Here is an 18,693-nt window from a genome sequence, read left to right as displayed (position 1 = left end):
TTCATCCAACGTAAAAAGTGTATTGAAAGATTTTATATTCATATACAATTTCAATTCTTAGAATAAAGCACTTATTCCAAAATGTCAAAAATTTTAAATTTAAATTTAAATAGCAAAAAATAATGTTTATTTTAAGATACTATTATTATCAAATTATTGAACCTTAAATCATAATTACAATTGTATTTTGCCAAATTATTGTACTTTTTTAAGTGCTCAATTACAGCTTATTAGATAAAAAGAAAGGTTCACTTGAAGTTCAATTTGATTCACTTACAAATACCTATATATTTGACTATCCTTGCGAGCTCAATTATGATTGCACCGAATATGTCATCAATCTAAGTGCTGGCTTCTATAAGTTCGATTTATATGGTGCATCAGGTGGCTCATTCCCTAATAAACTGTCTTCATACATGGATACGTCAAAGGAATGTATTTATCAGCGTATGGTTCGCTCGATTCACGGGAACACTCAATGCAGGAAGCTAGGTAGCCGAGGTGGTGCTGGCGGCTACATCTCAGGCTATATAAAACTCGATTCTCCGGTAACCGCATACGCCACGATTGGCGGTAAAGGGAATTACTCCTTTACAAGATATTCGGAGCACACAGATGCTGATTACCTCCCCGAAAATTTAGTTCTAGGAGGGTATGGCGGTGGTGGAGCTGCCGCAAATTTCTATGGTTCCATTACCAATTATGGAGCGGGAAGTGGTGGTGGCCAAACCGCAGTCAAATTTAAAGAAAATGATCTTTGGCACCGAGTCATTGTGAGTGGTGCTGGCGGTGGCTCTGATAACCACATCTCAGGTCTTGATATTTTTTCTGGCCCAGATGATGGCTCCGGCGGTGCTGGAGGAGGCCTTGAAGGCCAAGGATTTTGGATTGATGGAAATTTAACGTCTGATTTTATCGCGAATTCCACCTTTGGATTCACTTTTGGATTCGGAGAGACAGCACAGAAAGATAAATCGAAAAGTCCATTTGGTAGAAAAGGTGAAGGAGTTCGTCATAGTGACCGAGCTGGCGCAGGAAGTGGATGGTTTGGCGGATTTGCCAGCCATAGTGGAAATGGAGGTGCTGGTGGAGGCTCTTCATGGGCATTGACAAAAGATGCAATAATTCCAACTGGGCCAATTAGTTCTCGTGGAACATTGTTTCTTTATGATAAAAGTCTCCCATACGCGTTCACAAAGGAGAGTGGTTATCTGTTTGAGGGAGTTACGACATATCCAGGTGTTTGGGATGGAAACGGAAGACTTGTAATACAAATTGTTGATGAAAATGAATTAATTTATGCTCAACAGTTCAAAGTAGACTCTGCATTCCTCTCAATTGGCTTTTCTATACATGTTTAGGCTTGTTTAGTTCTTCATAAATCTTTAATGGGAAAACTTATCATTTTTAAATATGGTAACATAATTCTGATTCCTTTATAGTGCAAGGACTCTAGATGAAATCTATATGATTTAATCATCATTTTAATTAATATTTTATTGATCATGGGAAAAAGAAATGGAATAAATAATATGTTTAATATTATTGAATCGCTATTCAAAATATGTATTATCCAAAGATTTATGAGAGTAAACTTGGATAAATATATAATAAATATGTTTATATTATACAAACTTATATCTTTGAATCAATTAAATTTGCGTTGATCAGATTGTAAATCGAGTTTAATAGGATGCTGAGATAATGCAGTAAATATATCAATATGGAGTTTACAGATACCCCTCAATTCACAGTATCTATTTAGTTGAATGTTTTTTTGGGCATGATCAATATTTATTGTTCTTGGCAAGGGAATTTTATATGAATCAATAAATATGTACATATGAAACCAACTATTATATAATCAATATAACAATAAGAATTACTTGACCATTATCCAATCGCTCTTCCATTTCTTTTTCCCATGATCTCATATATCTTTGGATAATACAAGATTAAGACACAACAAATATTTATTCTTAGTCATTGGATGAAATCGCATTAAAATTTGATCAATTTGTTATAGACCGAAAATAGATTTTTTCAGTTTTCTCTTCAAATAATTGAAAGAATGATACTATTATAGGTTTATTATATTATATAGCATATAATCATGCTATAGCCGAAAATTATAAGTTTTGAGAAGATTGAATATAACACAAATAAATTTGAATGTAAGTTAAATTGCTTGTTGTTTTTAATAGCTATTTAATGAGAAATCCAATATTGCAAAATTCAAATTGAATGATTGAAAGAACAGAAAAAGTCATTCTTTTCAATTTCGAATATGTTTCATTGTATTTATAATTATATGGCAAATAAGATATTTAAACTTGATTTTTGAAGGAAAATTCACAAAATTGAATAAATTCAAATAATTTTTATTCAAAAATAAACTAGTTATTTGAGTTTAATACTAATTATCTATTCAAACTACAAAGTTTGTAATTTAAAATATTTTGTGAGATCAGATTGAATTAATTCAAGGTTCTTTTCAATTAATATTAATGACCATATTACGCATTTTCGAACATTCTAAACCAAATATATAAAAATGGGAGACGAATGTTAAATTTGCTAGACATGGGGGAGCTGTCTGCAAAGTTTTAGCTCTTATCTCTAACAAAAAATTAATTTTTAAAAAAAATGACCGAATACGTTTCACAGCGAGAAAAAAATAAAAGGCAAGGTAGAATTTTCTAGACATAAAGAAGTTGTTTACCGAGTTTTAGCTCTTATCTCTAACAAAAAATTAATTTTTAAAAAATGACCGAATACGTTTCACAGCGAGAAAAAAAATAAAACTGTACACTGATTTTAATTTTCATTTCCAGTCACTTTACTTATTATTTTTTCTTTTTTTTTCATTTTAATTATAAATTATTTAATAATACGTTTATTTACGTTACCATTTTCTTTATTCTTTTGAATTCCATACTAGACACTTATAGAATATTTTGATTGTTAACGTACTTCATTAGAATGAATCCTTACAAAGGGTATGTCGATCGAATTTACCTAATTGGTATTTCCAATCAGATTGAAGAAGGTAAAATGACATGGGAAGAAGCTTGCACCCATGTTCCCATCGCCCCAACCCTTCAATCAAATGATTTCAAATATTTAGATGTTTCAAAATCTTTTTTACAAAATCAATTTAGCTTACAGAATATCCCATTGCCTAAAGGCAAGAAAGGTCGTAGGGTCAATCCCTACGACCAAATCAAAGCTCTTGCTGTGATACATGACCACTGGGCCTTTCCTGTGGTCAAACAAAACAATGGAAACGTTTGAAATTACAACAAATTGATGTATCTTATAGAGAAGTACGCAGATACTTCAAAGAAAATCATTTCACCAAGACGCGATTAGAGCATGCAGGGCCAGAAACAGCAGTAAGATATTGGGGCGCTTTCACCCAATCTTATCTGGCACGCAGATGTTCATTATTTTAGGGGTGTTCGTGGCCAGTATATTTATGGCATAATCGACGATTTTAGCCGCAAAGTCCTAGCGTGTATACAAATACCAGATATGCTGGCAGCGACGACAGCGAACGTTGCGGCTTCCGCCTTCATTGAATTTGGCGCCCCTTATTATTTCTGGACCGACAACGGTTCAGAAAATAGGGGCGCCTTTCAAGATCTACTTGATCTTTGGGGCGTCCAATGGCGGCATACAGACTCTCATTCTCCCTACCAAAATGGGAAGATTGAGAGATTCTGGCCGACATTGGAGCGCTGCCAAAGCATTCAGGCTATTCCTGCCTTTATTTGGGAGTACAATAATAACACACCGCATGAAGATCTCCCAATTAATCCATTAACTGGAACAAATTACACGCCAAATCAAATGTATCAGCTGAAACCGAAATACACAAATGCAGATACAGAAAGGTTGTGGCAAATATGGGATACAGATACAGGCATGACCGCTGTTGACACATTCACAGCGTAATAATAAACATAATTTTTTAATTTCATTTTTAACAAGTTTTTTTAAATGTATGTAATGAATAATTCATTAGAATATGATAATGCACATTGTAACAGAATAGAACAATCACCAAATTTTTTTTGAAATTAAAAATAAAAGTAAAAAGTATAAAGTAATCTAACCAAAAAAGATATTTAAAAGAATTTTGGAAAAAACAGAATAAGGATAATGATATTATTTTAGATACACAATCGATGTACTGAAGAATAATCCGGTAAAATGATGATATAAAATTAGATTATTTTACAAGTAGCTAAAAGAATAAAACTATAATATAAAATAAATGAAGTTTAATGAAACAATAAAGGGTAAATAAATAATAAAGATTTTTATTTTATATCAGTAAGTAGTATATGTGGAAGGGTTGTGTGACTTTTTTTGTTACGTCTATATATAGATGAAGGTATATTTTCACATCTTCTATATATAGATGATATAAAATTTTTTCTTACGTTTTTTTAAGTCATGAATTCGTAAGAAAGCGCGACATTATTAAATAAATTAGTAATAAATATAATTTATAAACACATTAAAAAAATTAACATTAATTTTAAAATAATTTATTTTTTTATCTTTTATAAAAGAAGCTATATATAGATGATGTCAGATATTCCGCGATTAATTAAACATTGTTTAAATCCTGAATGGGTTAAACTTCAATTTAAAAATGAAGATTGTGAATTATTAAATGAATATGAAATGAAAGCCAAAATAAGCTAATGAGGTATAAATATAATGATAAAGAATATTTAATTTCATGGAATCAATGGAGTCATAATCAAAGACCTCATAAACGGGAAGAAGAAATTGAAAATAATGAAATGGAAATCATTGATGACATTAAAGAGGATGGAATTCCTAAATTTTGTAGAAAAACCTTTAGAACTAAGTTAGGAGCATATAAACGTAGAGTATTAAATCCTGAATATCTTAAACATTTATTTAAAAAGGAAGACTGTGAATTATTAAACGTTAATGAATATGAAAATGCTAAATCAAAATTGAAATATAAATATATTGGAAGTGATGAAAGGTGTAAAGATAAAGATAAAGTTTATTCAGTTTCATATAATAACTGGCACACGTTAGGGATAAGAAAACATTTAGGAGATTATGGGAAATGTTCTGAATTCTTCAAATCTAGTATGTACGAGAGAGTAAAAGAAATTAGAAATAATTATTTTCATGAATGAAAAATAAACTTTAAAAATTCATGTCTTACATTTTTGAATAATTTATTTTTTTATTTAATGATAAATGAGCGTCACAACTAACAACGTTAAAAAAATGGGATTCACAAATGAGGAAATAAAGGATATATTAGAGGAAGCGGGTTATGAGGTTAGTAAATATTATTTAAGAAATTGTCAAAAATTCGCGGAGTTTTTAAATGAGTTTGATTATGATGGAAAAATGAATAAAGATGATGTTATAAATTTCTTATATCCCACATCTGAAGAAGAAAAACCTAAAGAACCTGATGTTTTCCCTGAATATTATGAAGAACGGATTAAAGATGATGAATATGATGAAATTGAAAGACTGGAAAAAATAAGAGATGAAATAGATGAAAAAATTAAGGAATTAAGAGAAGTTGAAAAATATAATGAGAATGAAGTAGAGGGTTTAATGAATATCCCTTCAGAATCAGCAGTTCAGAAATCTCATGAAGAAAGATATAAAAATTATGTCTCAGAATCAACACAAAATTTATTAGATGGTGAAATAGACGAAACACTTTCAGAAGAAGGTACTAAATTTATTCGTAAACATAAGTTACAATTTATTGATAATGAAGAATACCCCTGTATCCTACTTTCACCTCCTCTTGATTCTGAAAAATTCAAAAAAGCACTGAAAAATGTAACATATGCAACAAATACGATTAAGAAAGAAGACCATGATATTTACACAAATTATTATTTAAATAAATGTACAGGTGTTGATAAAGTTTTTGATTTATTAGATAAAATATCAAAAGAAACCATTGGAACATATAAAATTTTATGCGATTGCGGTTTCATTATTGAAGATACCAATAATGTTTCATATGAAAGAACAGCACCGAAGGAAGACGAAGTGGAAAGGTCTATACCATTCGTTATTAAGAACATAAAAGATATGAAAACTTATAAACATTATATTTATTCATTTATTTCAGAAAAAATGGAAGCAACCCATAAAACATCATCTCATCATTTTATAGCTATTCATACATTCCTTTTCAAAGTTGTGAAATTAAATAAGACAGGAATTAGATTTAATGTATCAGGGTACGCATTCTTGAGTAAATTAAAATGTATTCGTCACGTCGCAGATGATAAAAAATTTATGTGTTCTTAATTCATTTATGGACTTTAGCCCTGGATCTCTGAGTCTCGGACTTACAAAAAAATAAACTTTATTTTATTTATTTTTAATTTTTATTCTTACATAAATGAACAAAAACGGAACAGCAAAATGAATGATAATCAAATTAGAGGCAGAAGGTAGAAGGTTATTTAAACGCTTCTATAACATTCCTGATGGTGTTAATCCTAAAACTCGTAGAAGTTATTTAAAATGAAGCAATAGATGCATATGAAGGTTGCATTTCATCAGAAAGTGAGAGGTTAGCACAGAATGTTAAACGTTAATATTGATTTTTATTATTGTGATCCTCAACCAGAAGACGTAGACAAATAAGGTAGAACTTTCCATTAGTGAATCAATAATGATAGATCCAGAATTTGAAAACAGTAAATATTTTATTAACACAGAGTCCATGTGGAAAACTCACGCTGACAGAAACAGACGTTGAAGCACTCACAGGCTATAAAGTTTGCCCATATTGCAAAGAAGAAGTATATTCTATCCGTGATGATCCAGAAAGGAAAAAAAAAGAAGATTTTTAAAAACATTGTGAGAAATGTAAAGAAAATAATGGAAGATTAATTCAAGACGTTCAATTGCAAAACACACAACAACCATATGCACCACATATCACGAAACAGAAGATATATCAATGGCTATTAGCACATAATTTGCAGGAATATTATAAACAACAAGATATTAATATTACTTTTGACTTCGAAACATTAGAGACTAAAGAAGAACTTCAACTTTCTGAATGTGCAACTTTGAACGCTTACTTAAAACCATTTATGGTATCATCAACGTTCAAATAAAGCCGCAAAGCGGCGAGGTCGTAACCTGATAAAACATTACGAGGAATTTTGCTTAACTTCGAGTGATTCTTTTATTTCTGATTGATTGAGTTTTTATTTTCAACCTGTTCATTAGTTGCTAAATCAAATATTGAACAATATGAAGAATTAATGAAGCCGCAAACGGACCAAACGGGGACTTTGTCTCATACATTAAATGAGAAACAAAGGAAGCATTTAAAGACTTCTAGATGAAGAATTTAATAAAGTGAATATCATAGGTTTTAATTCGGAAAGTTTGATTTAAATTTAATTCTTCGTGATTTAAACACTGCAAAATGGAAAATAAAATCAATGCTGGGTTCATCTTCACAATTTAAGCAAATCATTGTAAAAAAACAAACTGTCCATGAATTAAGATTTATTGACATCAGAAATTATATAGCGGGTGGACATTAGACCAATTCACTCAAGATTTCGGAAACAATAAATCACGTGTTAAATCCTTTTTCCCTTATCAATTCATCACGTGGGAAAATTACGAAGAGAATTATATAAAAGGAACCATTCACGAAAGATTCATTTTATTCAGCATTAACTCAAGAACAATATCCGATTCAGATTATCAAATATATCTCAATGATGCTAAAAATTTTGAGAATAGATTAGAATATTTTATTCATTATTGCAATAAAGACGTTGAAATTATGATTGACCCAATTGATAAAATTATGAAGAAACATTTGTTTATAAAATTGACATGCTTCATAATCTTTCTTTATCATCGAATGCATCAATGATTCGTTACGCGTTAGCATATAAGAACTTCAATCCTAACGAAACATATCCAGAAGAAGAAAATGTGGAATCAAGTTTTGAATTAACGAAAAAGTATTGGAAATATAAAATTGAATCATATAAGAAACAAGATGAAAAAGCAGAAAGGGATACTAAAAACAATGTTTCAATGGATGACTATCAATACTATCACGATTTAATCCTTTCATCTAAATGCAAAATGTGTGGTAAAGCGTTTACATATGCTAATAAACCAACATTGGATAGAATCGATAATGAAAAACCACATACCAAAGAAAATTGTCAGTTAATGTGTTGTTATTGCAATGTCGTAAAATCAAATAAAGATGAAGATGTTCAACGTTTAAGAATCAATTTAAGAAATTATGCATTAAAAAATAATTTACCAATGACTTTAGATTCAGTTGAAGCTTATCACATTCTCCGTAATGGAATTACTGGTGGTCTATCAAATGTTCAACATCGTGTTAATCTTAAAGGAATCACGCACATTAATAAACTTTCATATAATCCAGAAACTAAAAACTGTATCAAATGAGGACACCACCAACATTATGACTCATTTCGTTGGAGTTGACTTTAATTCATTATATCCTTCATCATTTTCATCTAATCCTCATGATTTCATTCAATATACTGACCATAAAATGTATATGCCGGGAAGATTGAATGGTGTTATCATTTGTGATACAGCAACAAAGAAAGCAAAAGCACTGGGAATTATTAAGAAGAAAAATACTTATTCGTGGCTGAAGTAAAGGGTCACATTGATGAAAAATACATTAATGATTACATAAACTTTTTACCAATAATAAGAAAACTTAGATATTATCACAGATGAAAAAACAATTGGCAGTTTTATGTATAATTACATGAAATCAAACAATCTACCAGTTGACCAGAAACAGAGAAAATTAACTCAGTTAGCATCAACACACAACCAATATCAACCATTTTCTTCTTATTATCTTTGGTATCTAATAGACAGATTTCATTTATCATTGATGATATTCAATCAATTTTAACATTTACGAAAAACACTTGCTTTAATGAATTTGCGAACGAATTTATGAACGAAAGACAAAAGGCTGAATTAGAAGGAAATAAAGGAAAAAGTTTATTTTGCAAGATTTCACTTAATGGATCATATGGTTACGATGCAATGAATACACAAAATTACGCAAAGACTAAAATAATGAATGCACAGAAGGCACGCGTTGCATGTATGTCAAATAAGTTTAAAAACATAAGAGAAATAGGTGAAGATACGTATCAAGTGATGCTTAAAGATAGATTTTATAGATGTGATACATGTTTACAAGAGGCATTCTTCACTTTAGATAACGCAAAATACTGGTATTTGGTTTTCATTTATGATTTTATGTATAAATGCATGATGTTAATCGTTTTCATTTCATTGAAGGTGATACTGATTCATCTTATTGGGCAATCGCTGGCGACCCAAATCTTCCTAACACTCAAGCATTTCAAGCAATTGTTACTGATAAACAATTTTATGATAAAAACATTTACAAATTCGCACCTTTTGATTTCTTTTGTTTTGATGAGAAATTTAAACCTAAATTAAAGAATAAAGCTGAAGAAAAGCACATGAGAAGAAGTTATTGGGTTTAGCAATTGAGAAACAAGGTGATAACATGGTTGCTTTTATGCCCCAAGTGTTATACATCATTCAACGGTTCAATTGATGGAAGTGATTTTAAAAAGATTGCACAACAAAAATGAAAGGAGTTAGTTTACGACAAAATAAACAATTAAACCTAAAAAATTATTTGGATATAATAAATGATAAAGTGATATTTGATGGTCAGAATATTAATTTACAACTTAAAAACGGGTCATATGACTCGCTTAACAATTGGTAAGACTGCATTAACAGAGCACACACTAAGGCTGTATGTTGTGAAAATGGATGTTGTATGCCATTTATTTAATAAAATGCCACAGAAGAGACAAAAGGAACCGTTAATGATGTTTTTGATACTATGATTCAAAGGAGGTGGGCACCCTTAAAACATTTATTTTATTTTTATATATAAATGGATAACTCAGATTTAGAAAATTTAATTGATGATTTAGTACTTAATCAAAAATTTCTTAGTTATTATGATTTAAAAGCATATCTCCAAAAATATAATAATAATATAACGGGTGATGATATGGGATATTATTATCCATATTATAAAAATGAAATTTTGAAATATCATGATAGAATAATTTCTAAAATTAAAGACAAAATTAAAAATAGTGAATATTCAAAGGGAAAAACTAAATCACAGCTTAAACAGTTGAAAGATTTCAAAAATAAAGTATTAACAGAAGAAGATATTGATGAATTATATAATTTATATAATCCTGAGCCGCAAAAACCAAAGCCAAAGGAACAAAAACCAAAGGTACAAAACGCCCAGGTCCTTCAGACCATAAATGATGCACAAGCTTTAATTTATGATTCATTAGTTAAACCATATTCAGCCCGACTTTTAAATGAAGATCAACTTTTGGAATTCATCCTTCAACATAAACTCGAAGCGGGAAAGTATATCAAACCTTTATATACAGCATATTTAAAACAAATGAATAAAATACATCCAGAATTAATGAAGGAAGGAATGAAATCCAAAACTTCATCATCCAAAATCAAAGCAGATAAAATTAAACCACTTACAACACCAAAACCTCTAACGACAGTACCTGCAACACCAAAACCACCTCCTCCTTCAGTTAATCCTTCATCATTCACTTTATTATATCCATTTCAAACATTAAAGAAACAAAAAGATTTTAAAAAGGATTTCAAGATATTAAATAAACCAATTGACCCAAAAATTCAACCGTTAAAGGAAAAATTTGGTCGCCCTTCATTTGCACCATATCCATATTCATATGAAATCGATCATCTGGAATATTCAAAAGGAAACGTTACTTATTTATTTACCATTAACATTAACACCAGATATTTATATTGCATTCCGGTGAAAGGGAAAACAGAACAGGAAACAAGAAGAGCTATTCAATACTTACTAGATCATGAAAGAGTAGATAATATAAGGGGTGATGGTGATAAAGGATTTCAGGCAGCTATGACTCATTATTTCCCACAAATTAATTTTTACTTTTCATCCTCTCCATATACGTTTCATAATAAAATAGTTGATGCGGTAATGAGAACTCTTAGAGATGCGTTAGGGGTTAACGGTCAGATATACTGGGATGGAAATCATGACTCCATCATACAACAGTTAGTATATTATTACAATAATACATGGCATAGAACTATAAACATGAAACCGGTGGAAATGAAAAATGATATTTCAAAAGAATGGGAATATATTAGAAAGCAAATGGAAAGGTTAAATGATGTTAAACGTGAACAAATTAATTCGGGGCTCATGAATTTTAAACAAGGGGATAAAGTTTTGATTCATCTCGATTATGGAAAAACTGATAAATCAATGACAAAAAGAAGACGAAGATTTGACACAATAGCTGAATTTGTTAGATATATTAACGGCAATGCATTAGTTGAGGTTAACAATAAATTAATAGAAATTCCGATTTATTTTATTACTCCATTATATTTAAATAATATTTAATTTTTTTATTTCGTAAGAAATGAGTGACAACGAAGCATCCAAGAGTCCAGACGATGAATATAAAAAGAAACTAAACAGAATTAAATCAAAAATATGCTATTACAAAAAGAAGCCACAATGCGGTGGGGTTGAAAACGATAAAGAGAGGAAAGAAATAATCGAAAAATTAGAAACTTACCGTTCAATCCTTAAACTGAGTGAAGTAAAAATAAAAGAATTTAATAGAATAAATAAATTGGTTGGAAGAGATGAATTTAATAAAGATGAATTTTTAAACTCAATCCAAATTTAATTTTTATTCCTCTTCGACAACATCTCTCTTTCCATCATTACTGCATAACCACATTTTCTCAGTTTTAGTGGTTTGTTATTTTAACATGTTCTTGCATCATTTTTATCATTTCCTCCCTTGTTATGATTCGTGGTAAATTTTGAGCTTGTGGGGTATTCATTTATGATAAAAATAAAAATTTAAATTATGCCGTTTGCTCTTTTGGAGCTCAGGACTTTCAGTCCGTTCTAAAGTTTGAGACAACATGACATTTTGACAACAACACAGGAAATAAATGTTATCGTTTATGTTTTCATTAATGATTTTAGGTTATTCAATAATTAATTATTTTTGAATAACTGGGAAATAAATTTACGTCAAATATGCAATTTATAAAATCTTATGTCGACAGGCTACGTAGCACAGTGGTCTAAGGTAGTGTTATGGAGGGGTCAGGGTCTTTGGTTCGAACCGCGACGGCGCCGTATTTTCTTATTTTCTTTGTTTGTCTTGTTGTCGTGAATAAAAAGTGTCATAAAAGTGCTCTATCTTCCACGGGAATAAATAAAAAATTTACTTTATTTCTTCTTTATTTCTTCTTTATTTCTTTGTTCCCGTGGAAGAAGGGTTTTGCTATTTTTTTCTCAGCCGAAATCAATGATTTTTTCATTTTTGGAATCCTTAGCGAATGAGGAATCTTTTCTCTCGTGGAAGCTTTGAACAAAAATATATTTTAGGTGAAGAGGTGAGATTTCACCTAATTTTTCACCTAATTTTTCGCCCCAGTTTTTTCACAAGCGTTTTACATGAATTGTACGATGTATATTTGAAATCCTAAACAATTTCGTAGCTTCTATTTCTTCTTTTAGTACATCGAATGTTTTAACAATACCGAAAGTCTCTTTATACTTCTTCTTGACGTCAGATAGAAGGAAATCGTCAGCAGTTGGATAATTTTTGTTCAGAAATGTCAACATGTCCATTTTATTTTCTGCTGGTTTTTCTGCTTCTTTCTTTAAATCTGCATAGTCGTTTCTCATTCTTTCTATCTCTTTGACGGAGTAGTTATATCTCCTCATTGCTGCCTTACATTTTGAACATTGCGGGTTCATTTTTGCGTTATACATTGAAATTTGACCTGCTAAAACAACTAAGGCGTCAATTGCTCTCTTCATCTCAAACATAGCGGGTCTTAGTTGTTCGTTCCATACTTTGCCTCTTCTATCTTTATCTCTTATTTCCCAAACACATTCAGCAACTAATGAAACAAAGTTATCGTAGGTCTTAAATTCTTCAGATTTATATATGTCAGAAACATTCTTATAAACCATGTCGCAATCTTTGTCCATAACTTTATGGTTGCAATGAAAACCAAGGAATTCATAATTTACTTTACGTATGAACTTCTTTATTTCTACTGAGTCAGTTGTTTTGACTTCAATTTCGTCGAATTCAGGAATAGTTAGTTTTTGTTGTTGGATTTCAGGTAGTTTAGGTAAATGGTCAATAATGTCCTGCATTTCATAAAGATACTGTTCATTTGTTTCATCTTTCGCACTACAGTCTAAATTACTTGTTAAAAGTTCTTGCTTTATCTTCTGGATTTTTGTTTCGAAAGTATATGAAGAAGGAATGAAGCTTTTCATCTCTACTAACATAGATGTTGGATTCATGACTAACGAGTTTGGTGCTGTAGTTGTGGACAGAGTCCCGCCGTTCGCGGCTTGTATTGCTGTTGTGCCGATTGTTGAAATCATATCTTTACATACAAAATAAAAATAAAAATAAAAATAAAACTAACTTTATTTTTTATTTCGGGAAAATTCATGAAAATTCCTGAGGTGAAAAATTAGGTGAAAAAACAGGTGAAATCTCACCGCTTCACCTAAACATTATTTTTGGATCATTTACGTTCATTACGAAGAAATCATGACAAAACATTTACGATGAAGAAATCATGACAAATCATTTACGAAGAAGTTTCGACAAAGAATATACATTCATTACGAAGAAGAAGTCATGACAAAGAAACGATGAATGATCATGACAAAACATTAACGTAAACATTTATTTCCTGTGTGTTGTCAAAATGTCATGTTGTCACATTTTTTCAGAGAAGTTAAATGACCTGGTGACCTGGTGACCTGGTGACACATGGTGACATAGTGACACCTTCAGGTTATTCAATAATTAATTATTTTTGAATGACCTGAAAACATTAACGTAACCATTAACGTAACCATTAACGTAACCATTAACGTAACCATTAACGTAACCATTTATTTCTGCAGTTCATCCATTACTTCATTACCTAATTAATTACAGACATAAAATATATTTAGTTCATTCATTGAACTCTATACCATGCAAATACAGTCATAAATGGTGGCATGTAATCTTTACTTTGTCCCGTTGTTTGTGTATATCCTGAAACGCGATGTGTATGGTTTCCTTCTCCCTGAGTGTCACTCCAGTAACAATTTATGGCAAACTTAACGTTGTCTTTAACATCATATCCTTTACCTTTTGTCATTCCTGACCAATCCCAATATCTATGCTTATGCCAACCTGCTTGAGATGTACTTAAATCTATGTAGTGACTGTGTGCAGGTAAATTTTCACCTGAAATCGTTTTACTTCCTCCTGTTTCCTTTGAAGAGTTTGCACAATACAAAAACCTGTCGACTATTTGTTCCCATGCACCAACACCAAACATTGCTTGAGGACCTCTTGCATCCATAGATGTATAAATAGAACCTACTGGGTTCATTAAATCAAACATATGAGATAATATAGGATTGTCTCTTTTGAACTTAAAATATAGTGTAACTATTTCGGGTTTCTTCTGGTTTGTGTCAGAATATTTTTTATAATATAATCTTATGTTTTCAGGGTATGTAAAATCTTGACTATAATATTTATTTTTGTCATCTATATAATAATATACTATTCTCGTTTTTTCTATTGCATTATATCTTTTATATCTATAATATTCTAAATATAATGTTTGCTTTTTTGGGTCTACATGTGCGTCAACACCATAGTCATAATAATACGGTGCTGGAGCTACGTTAGACAATGTCATATCTGTCATATCTGTCATTTCATAAACTCTTAAATATTTCTTTTGTTCGTCTCCATATAAGTTTAAGTACAGTTGTTGTCTAATGGAACTTTAACTTGTGTACCATCATTCTTTATATAGCCTACATACATTTCATTGTTATTTTTCGGAATGAGTTTATACCGTATACCATTTTTTAAGGAGTGTACAAACTCCCATCTAAAATATTTATTTTCTTCATAGACGGAAAAGTCACCAACAATAGTTTCAATATTTTTAGTTGTTCCTATCAAACTTTGGTATATTTCATTCACATATGTTTTATTTGCTTTCTTCTCAAACTCATCGTTAACATAAGTTTTATCTGCTTTAAGGTCTAAACATTCTGAAACCCATCCTGTATCAGCTTTAGTTTTAAAATCTTCGATGTCCGTCATGATACCATTCAACCCTTTCTATAATTTCATTATCTTTTTCATTAACATATTCCTTATCTGCTTTCTTCATTAACTCACTATCCACAAGTCCCTTATCTACCTTCTTCATTAACTCACTATCCACATATTCCTTATCTGCCTTCTTCATTAACTCACTATCCACATATTCCTTATCTGCTTCTTCATTATGTCATTTAGGAAACCTTCTATGAATTCCTCATTTAAATTAAATCTTCCAATCTTCAAAACTTTAGGAAATGCATTTAATGCGTAATATCTTGTTCTTCTGGTGGAATTGATGTTATATCATCCGTTATTCCTTTAATTTTTGAATTCATAAATAAAATTTCTTTTATATTTGATATCACTGCACCACCCTTGCAAACGAATTCAAAATGGTCATTTTTCAATACTATCTCCAAATCTCCATATTTCAACCTTTGCGTTTGTTCTGCCGTCTTTGAATTATATGCATATGTGGCGTAAGTAATGGTCTGTGCCTTAAGTTGCTGTGGTTGCTGTTGTTTAATCATTTATTATGATTTAAAAATAAATATTTAATCTGTTATCTCATCAGCTATTTTTTCTATTTGAAATTGCCATAATATTTCATTCATAAATTCTAAATCACAATCAAATAGGTCAGTTATTCTAAATTTAATATTTGATAAATCTTTTGAATGAAGAATAAATGAATTCCCGGATAATTGAAACGGATATGATAAAGAAAATGTGTTTAAGTTGATGGATAAAATGTTTTGTATTGATGGGTAAGAGTTAGGGTCTAATGTTTGATGTGAAAATCTCATTGGGGTATTAACTTTATCACATTTGATTAAAATGAAATTGGAACCAGTGTCAGAATACAAAACATCCCCAACATCTTTTTCAAAATTTAATATCCCCAACAATGAACGAAGATGAGGAGTACAAAATTTAATTTTCAGCGGGAATTTAATAAGGTTATTTATTTCATCAAGTTCAAAAAGTTTATCAGGTTTTGATTTAAAATTTTCTTCATACCATACGATAAATGATTCATTTAAATAACTTAAAATGTGTTAATATCCCATTTCGTTATCACATTATTTATATACATATCATACGTTTTTTCAAGGTCATCTTTAATAAATGATATATAATCTGAAGGGTCTAAAAGAATGGGATTAAATTTACCACTCACAGAAACGAGAGTAACATTATAAATTCCGCTAACTGTTAAATTTAATTCACAACTATTATTCGAAATAATATTGATAATTGACATTTTTATTACGATTAAAAATATGGTAAAGCGTTATTTTCCAGTGATAAATAAAACTAGAATAAGATTACCTCAAGAATTCATAAATTCAACGAATAAGAAATTCATTCATGTTATAAATTTCAGTGTTTTCAGAAAATATGAGTCAATGTCATATTCATCATCGGGTTATATTTCACTTCATTCAAATTTAGTTCAATCAAACCCATATAATGACCATTTCATAAGATTTTCAGATGGTATTAAAAATGTAATTGATAGATTAAAATATGAACAGATTGACAATATCGAATTTTTGGAATTTTGGTTTAAATATCCTGATGGAAAAAAGATTGAAGTTAAAGATAAAGCTGATACTATAACAAAAACAATTACAATGACCGATCCAGATAGTGGGGAACAAAAAGAAATAAAACAAACGATAGAAACTGGTGAAAGGTCAATTATTATTGATTATGATTCAAAGGATTATTATTCAATAATGTTAATGCTTGAATATTAAATAGCCTTAACAAAGAATTTTTCAAGTGATATTTTATATTCATCAACTATTTTATTATAAATATCATTATATGTTAAATGAAGTTCAGTTGTTGTTCCGTTCTTTGATATCTTAATTGTGCTAATATCCTTTATAGGATTTATTTTTGCAACTGTTCCGCAGCATGAAACCTCATCATCTATGAAAAATTGAATCTTAACGTCTGAATCTTGAACATCACAAAGAATGGCGATAATGTGAATTAATGATTCATAAGGTAAAATAATTAAACCGGATTGATCAATTAAATTTATTATTGAATCATAATTATCAGTTATTATATCACGGTAAATTTTCATTAATTCAGAATTAATGTCTATTTTATATGGCGCATTGCGACTGGAATCGTATATTCCTGGGTTCTCGATGTTTGATGAAAGAGGTGGGGGGTATGTTGGATAGTGGGATTTCAACGGGTTCTTTACCGGGTTCAGATAAAATGATTGGGTCTCCATTCTCATGGTTTTCTTCATTCTCCTCATTCTTCGGTAAGTCACGAGTTAATAAATTTGGTTGAGTTGCTGACCTTGTTAATTCAGGGCTAACATTAACTTTAACATTTTGAATAATTCGTGATTTATCATCATTTACGTTATAACCAACCGTAATCTCTGCTTTTGCGTTAGTGTTCTTTTGACTTGTGAAACGTCTTCTCATTTATAATTGAATAAAAAAAGAAAAATATATTTAAAGTTTTATTTAGTTGTTACGGTAATATCCCAAGGTTCATCATTGTTTGCTTATACTTTCTTTGTAACTGCACCAATTATGTTATTGATATTGCTTTGAGTTTCTTCCAGTCTTATTTTATCATTTACAATATCTTTAATCATTTCATTACATGCATTCTTAAAACCATCTGATTTTTCTAATTTACGTCTATCACTTTCTTTAATTAAATCAAAGTTATAACCTTGTTGAGAATAAAGTGGTTTCTTTATCAATTCCTTGAACGCTTCTGCAAGTGAAGATGAAGAAATTCTTGCCACTTGAATTGGTTTAAATTCTGCTTTCATTGCTTCTTTCTGTTCATTGAACACTGGATCGAATAAAGCAACTTTAAAGAATTTCTTAGCTGGAATTTCAGGTCTCAAATTTGCATATTGACCATCAAACTGATTAACATATCGTGGTAATCCATCCGGTCCTCTTCAATAGCGTTTAATTCTTCATTGAAATAAGAATATGGATTATGACGGTATGAATTAATTGGACCATGTTCACCTTCTCCAATGTATTGTTTAACAGCTTTTCCATTTTCATCAAATTGCATAGGATAACATTCATTATATGCTTTACGTTTAGGATAATCAGATACAGTTAATTTGTAACCATTTATGACTTTAATATTACCTTGACCATCAGTAACGAAAACTTCATTTATACCATCAGGTTTTCCATTTGGACCGTAATGTCTGCTTCATGTGCTTCCCAATTTGGACCATGACGTTTGGCATATGCTTGAGCTTCTGGTAATGTTAAAACGTTTCTCATTTGTTTAACATCCTTTTGAAGACCAGCAACAATATGAACTAATT

General features: G+C 30.2%; 4 protein-coding genes and 1 pseudogene across 5 annotated transcripts, besides 5 other annotated features; 2 read left to right on the top strand and 3 right to left on the bottom strand.

The window, feature by feature from the left end:
- Positions 1 to 192: 192 nt before the first annotated feature.
- TVAGG3_0987030 (glycine-rich protein family) lies at positions 193 to 1,512 on the top strand (the record flags this gene model as incomplete). The annotated part of the gene is made up of 1 exon (XM_001582513.1): positions 450 to 1,361. The coding sequence occupies one exon, from the start codon at positions 450 to 452 to the stop codon at positions 1,359 to 1,361; it is 912 nt and encodes a 303-aa protein (XP_001582563.1).
- A 507-nt stretch (positions 1,513 to 2,019) lies between these two features.
- Positions 2,020 to 2,804: a mobile genetic element.
- Positions 2,805 to 2,982: 178 nt separating this feature from the next.
- Positions 2,983 to 3,954: a mobile genetic element.
- Positions 3,955 to 4,217: 263 nt separating this feature from the next.
- Positions 4,218 to 4,246: a mobile genetic element.
- A 1,037-nt stretch (positions 4,247 to 5,283) lies between these two features.
- Positions 5,284 to 5,602: a mobile genetic element.
- Positions 5,296 to 18,693: part of a mobile genetic element that runs on past the window's edge.
- TVAGG3_0986980 (uncharacterized protein) lies at positions 11,598 to 11,870 on the top strand (the record flags this gene model as incomplete). The annotated part of the gene is made up of 1 exon (XM_051254040.1): positions 11,598 to 11,870. The coding sequence occupies one exon, from the start codon at positions 11,598 to 11,600 to the stop codon at positions 11,868 to 11,870; it is 273 nt and encodes a 90-aa protein (XP_051079614.1).
- TVAGG3_0986970 (organellar and viral DNA polymerase type B) lies at positions 12,641 to 13,024 on the bottom strand (the record flags this gene model as incomplete). The annotated part of the gene is made up of 1 exon (XM_051254039.1): positions 12,641 to 13,024. One exon carries the CDS (start codon positions 13,022 to 13,024, stop codon positions 12,641 to 12,643), a length of 384 nt encoding a protein of 127 aa, XP_051079613.1.
- Positions 13,032 to 13,606, bottom strand: TVAGG3_0986960 (organellar and viral DNA polymerase type B; the record flags this gene model as incomplete). Its single annotated transcript, XM_051254038.1, has 1 exon — positions 13,032 to 13,606. A coding segment is annotated over one exon (575 nt), but the record flags the coding sequence as incomplete, so codon positions are not given.
- Positions 14,197 to 15,044, bottom strand: TVAGG3_0986950 (annotated as a pseudogene). Its single transcript has one exon. A coding segment is annotated over exon 1 (848 nt).

The sequence above is a fragment of the Trichomonas vaginalis genome, chromosome I, assembly GCF_026262505.1.
Source record: "Trichomonas vaginalis G3 chromosome I, whole genome shotgun sequence".
Classification (NCBI taxonomy): Eukaryota; Parabasalia; order Trichomonadida; family Trichomonadidae; genus Trichomonas; species Trichomonas vaginalis.
This window is presented reverse-complemented; position numbering and strand designations above follow the sequence as displayed.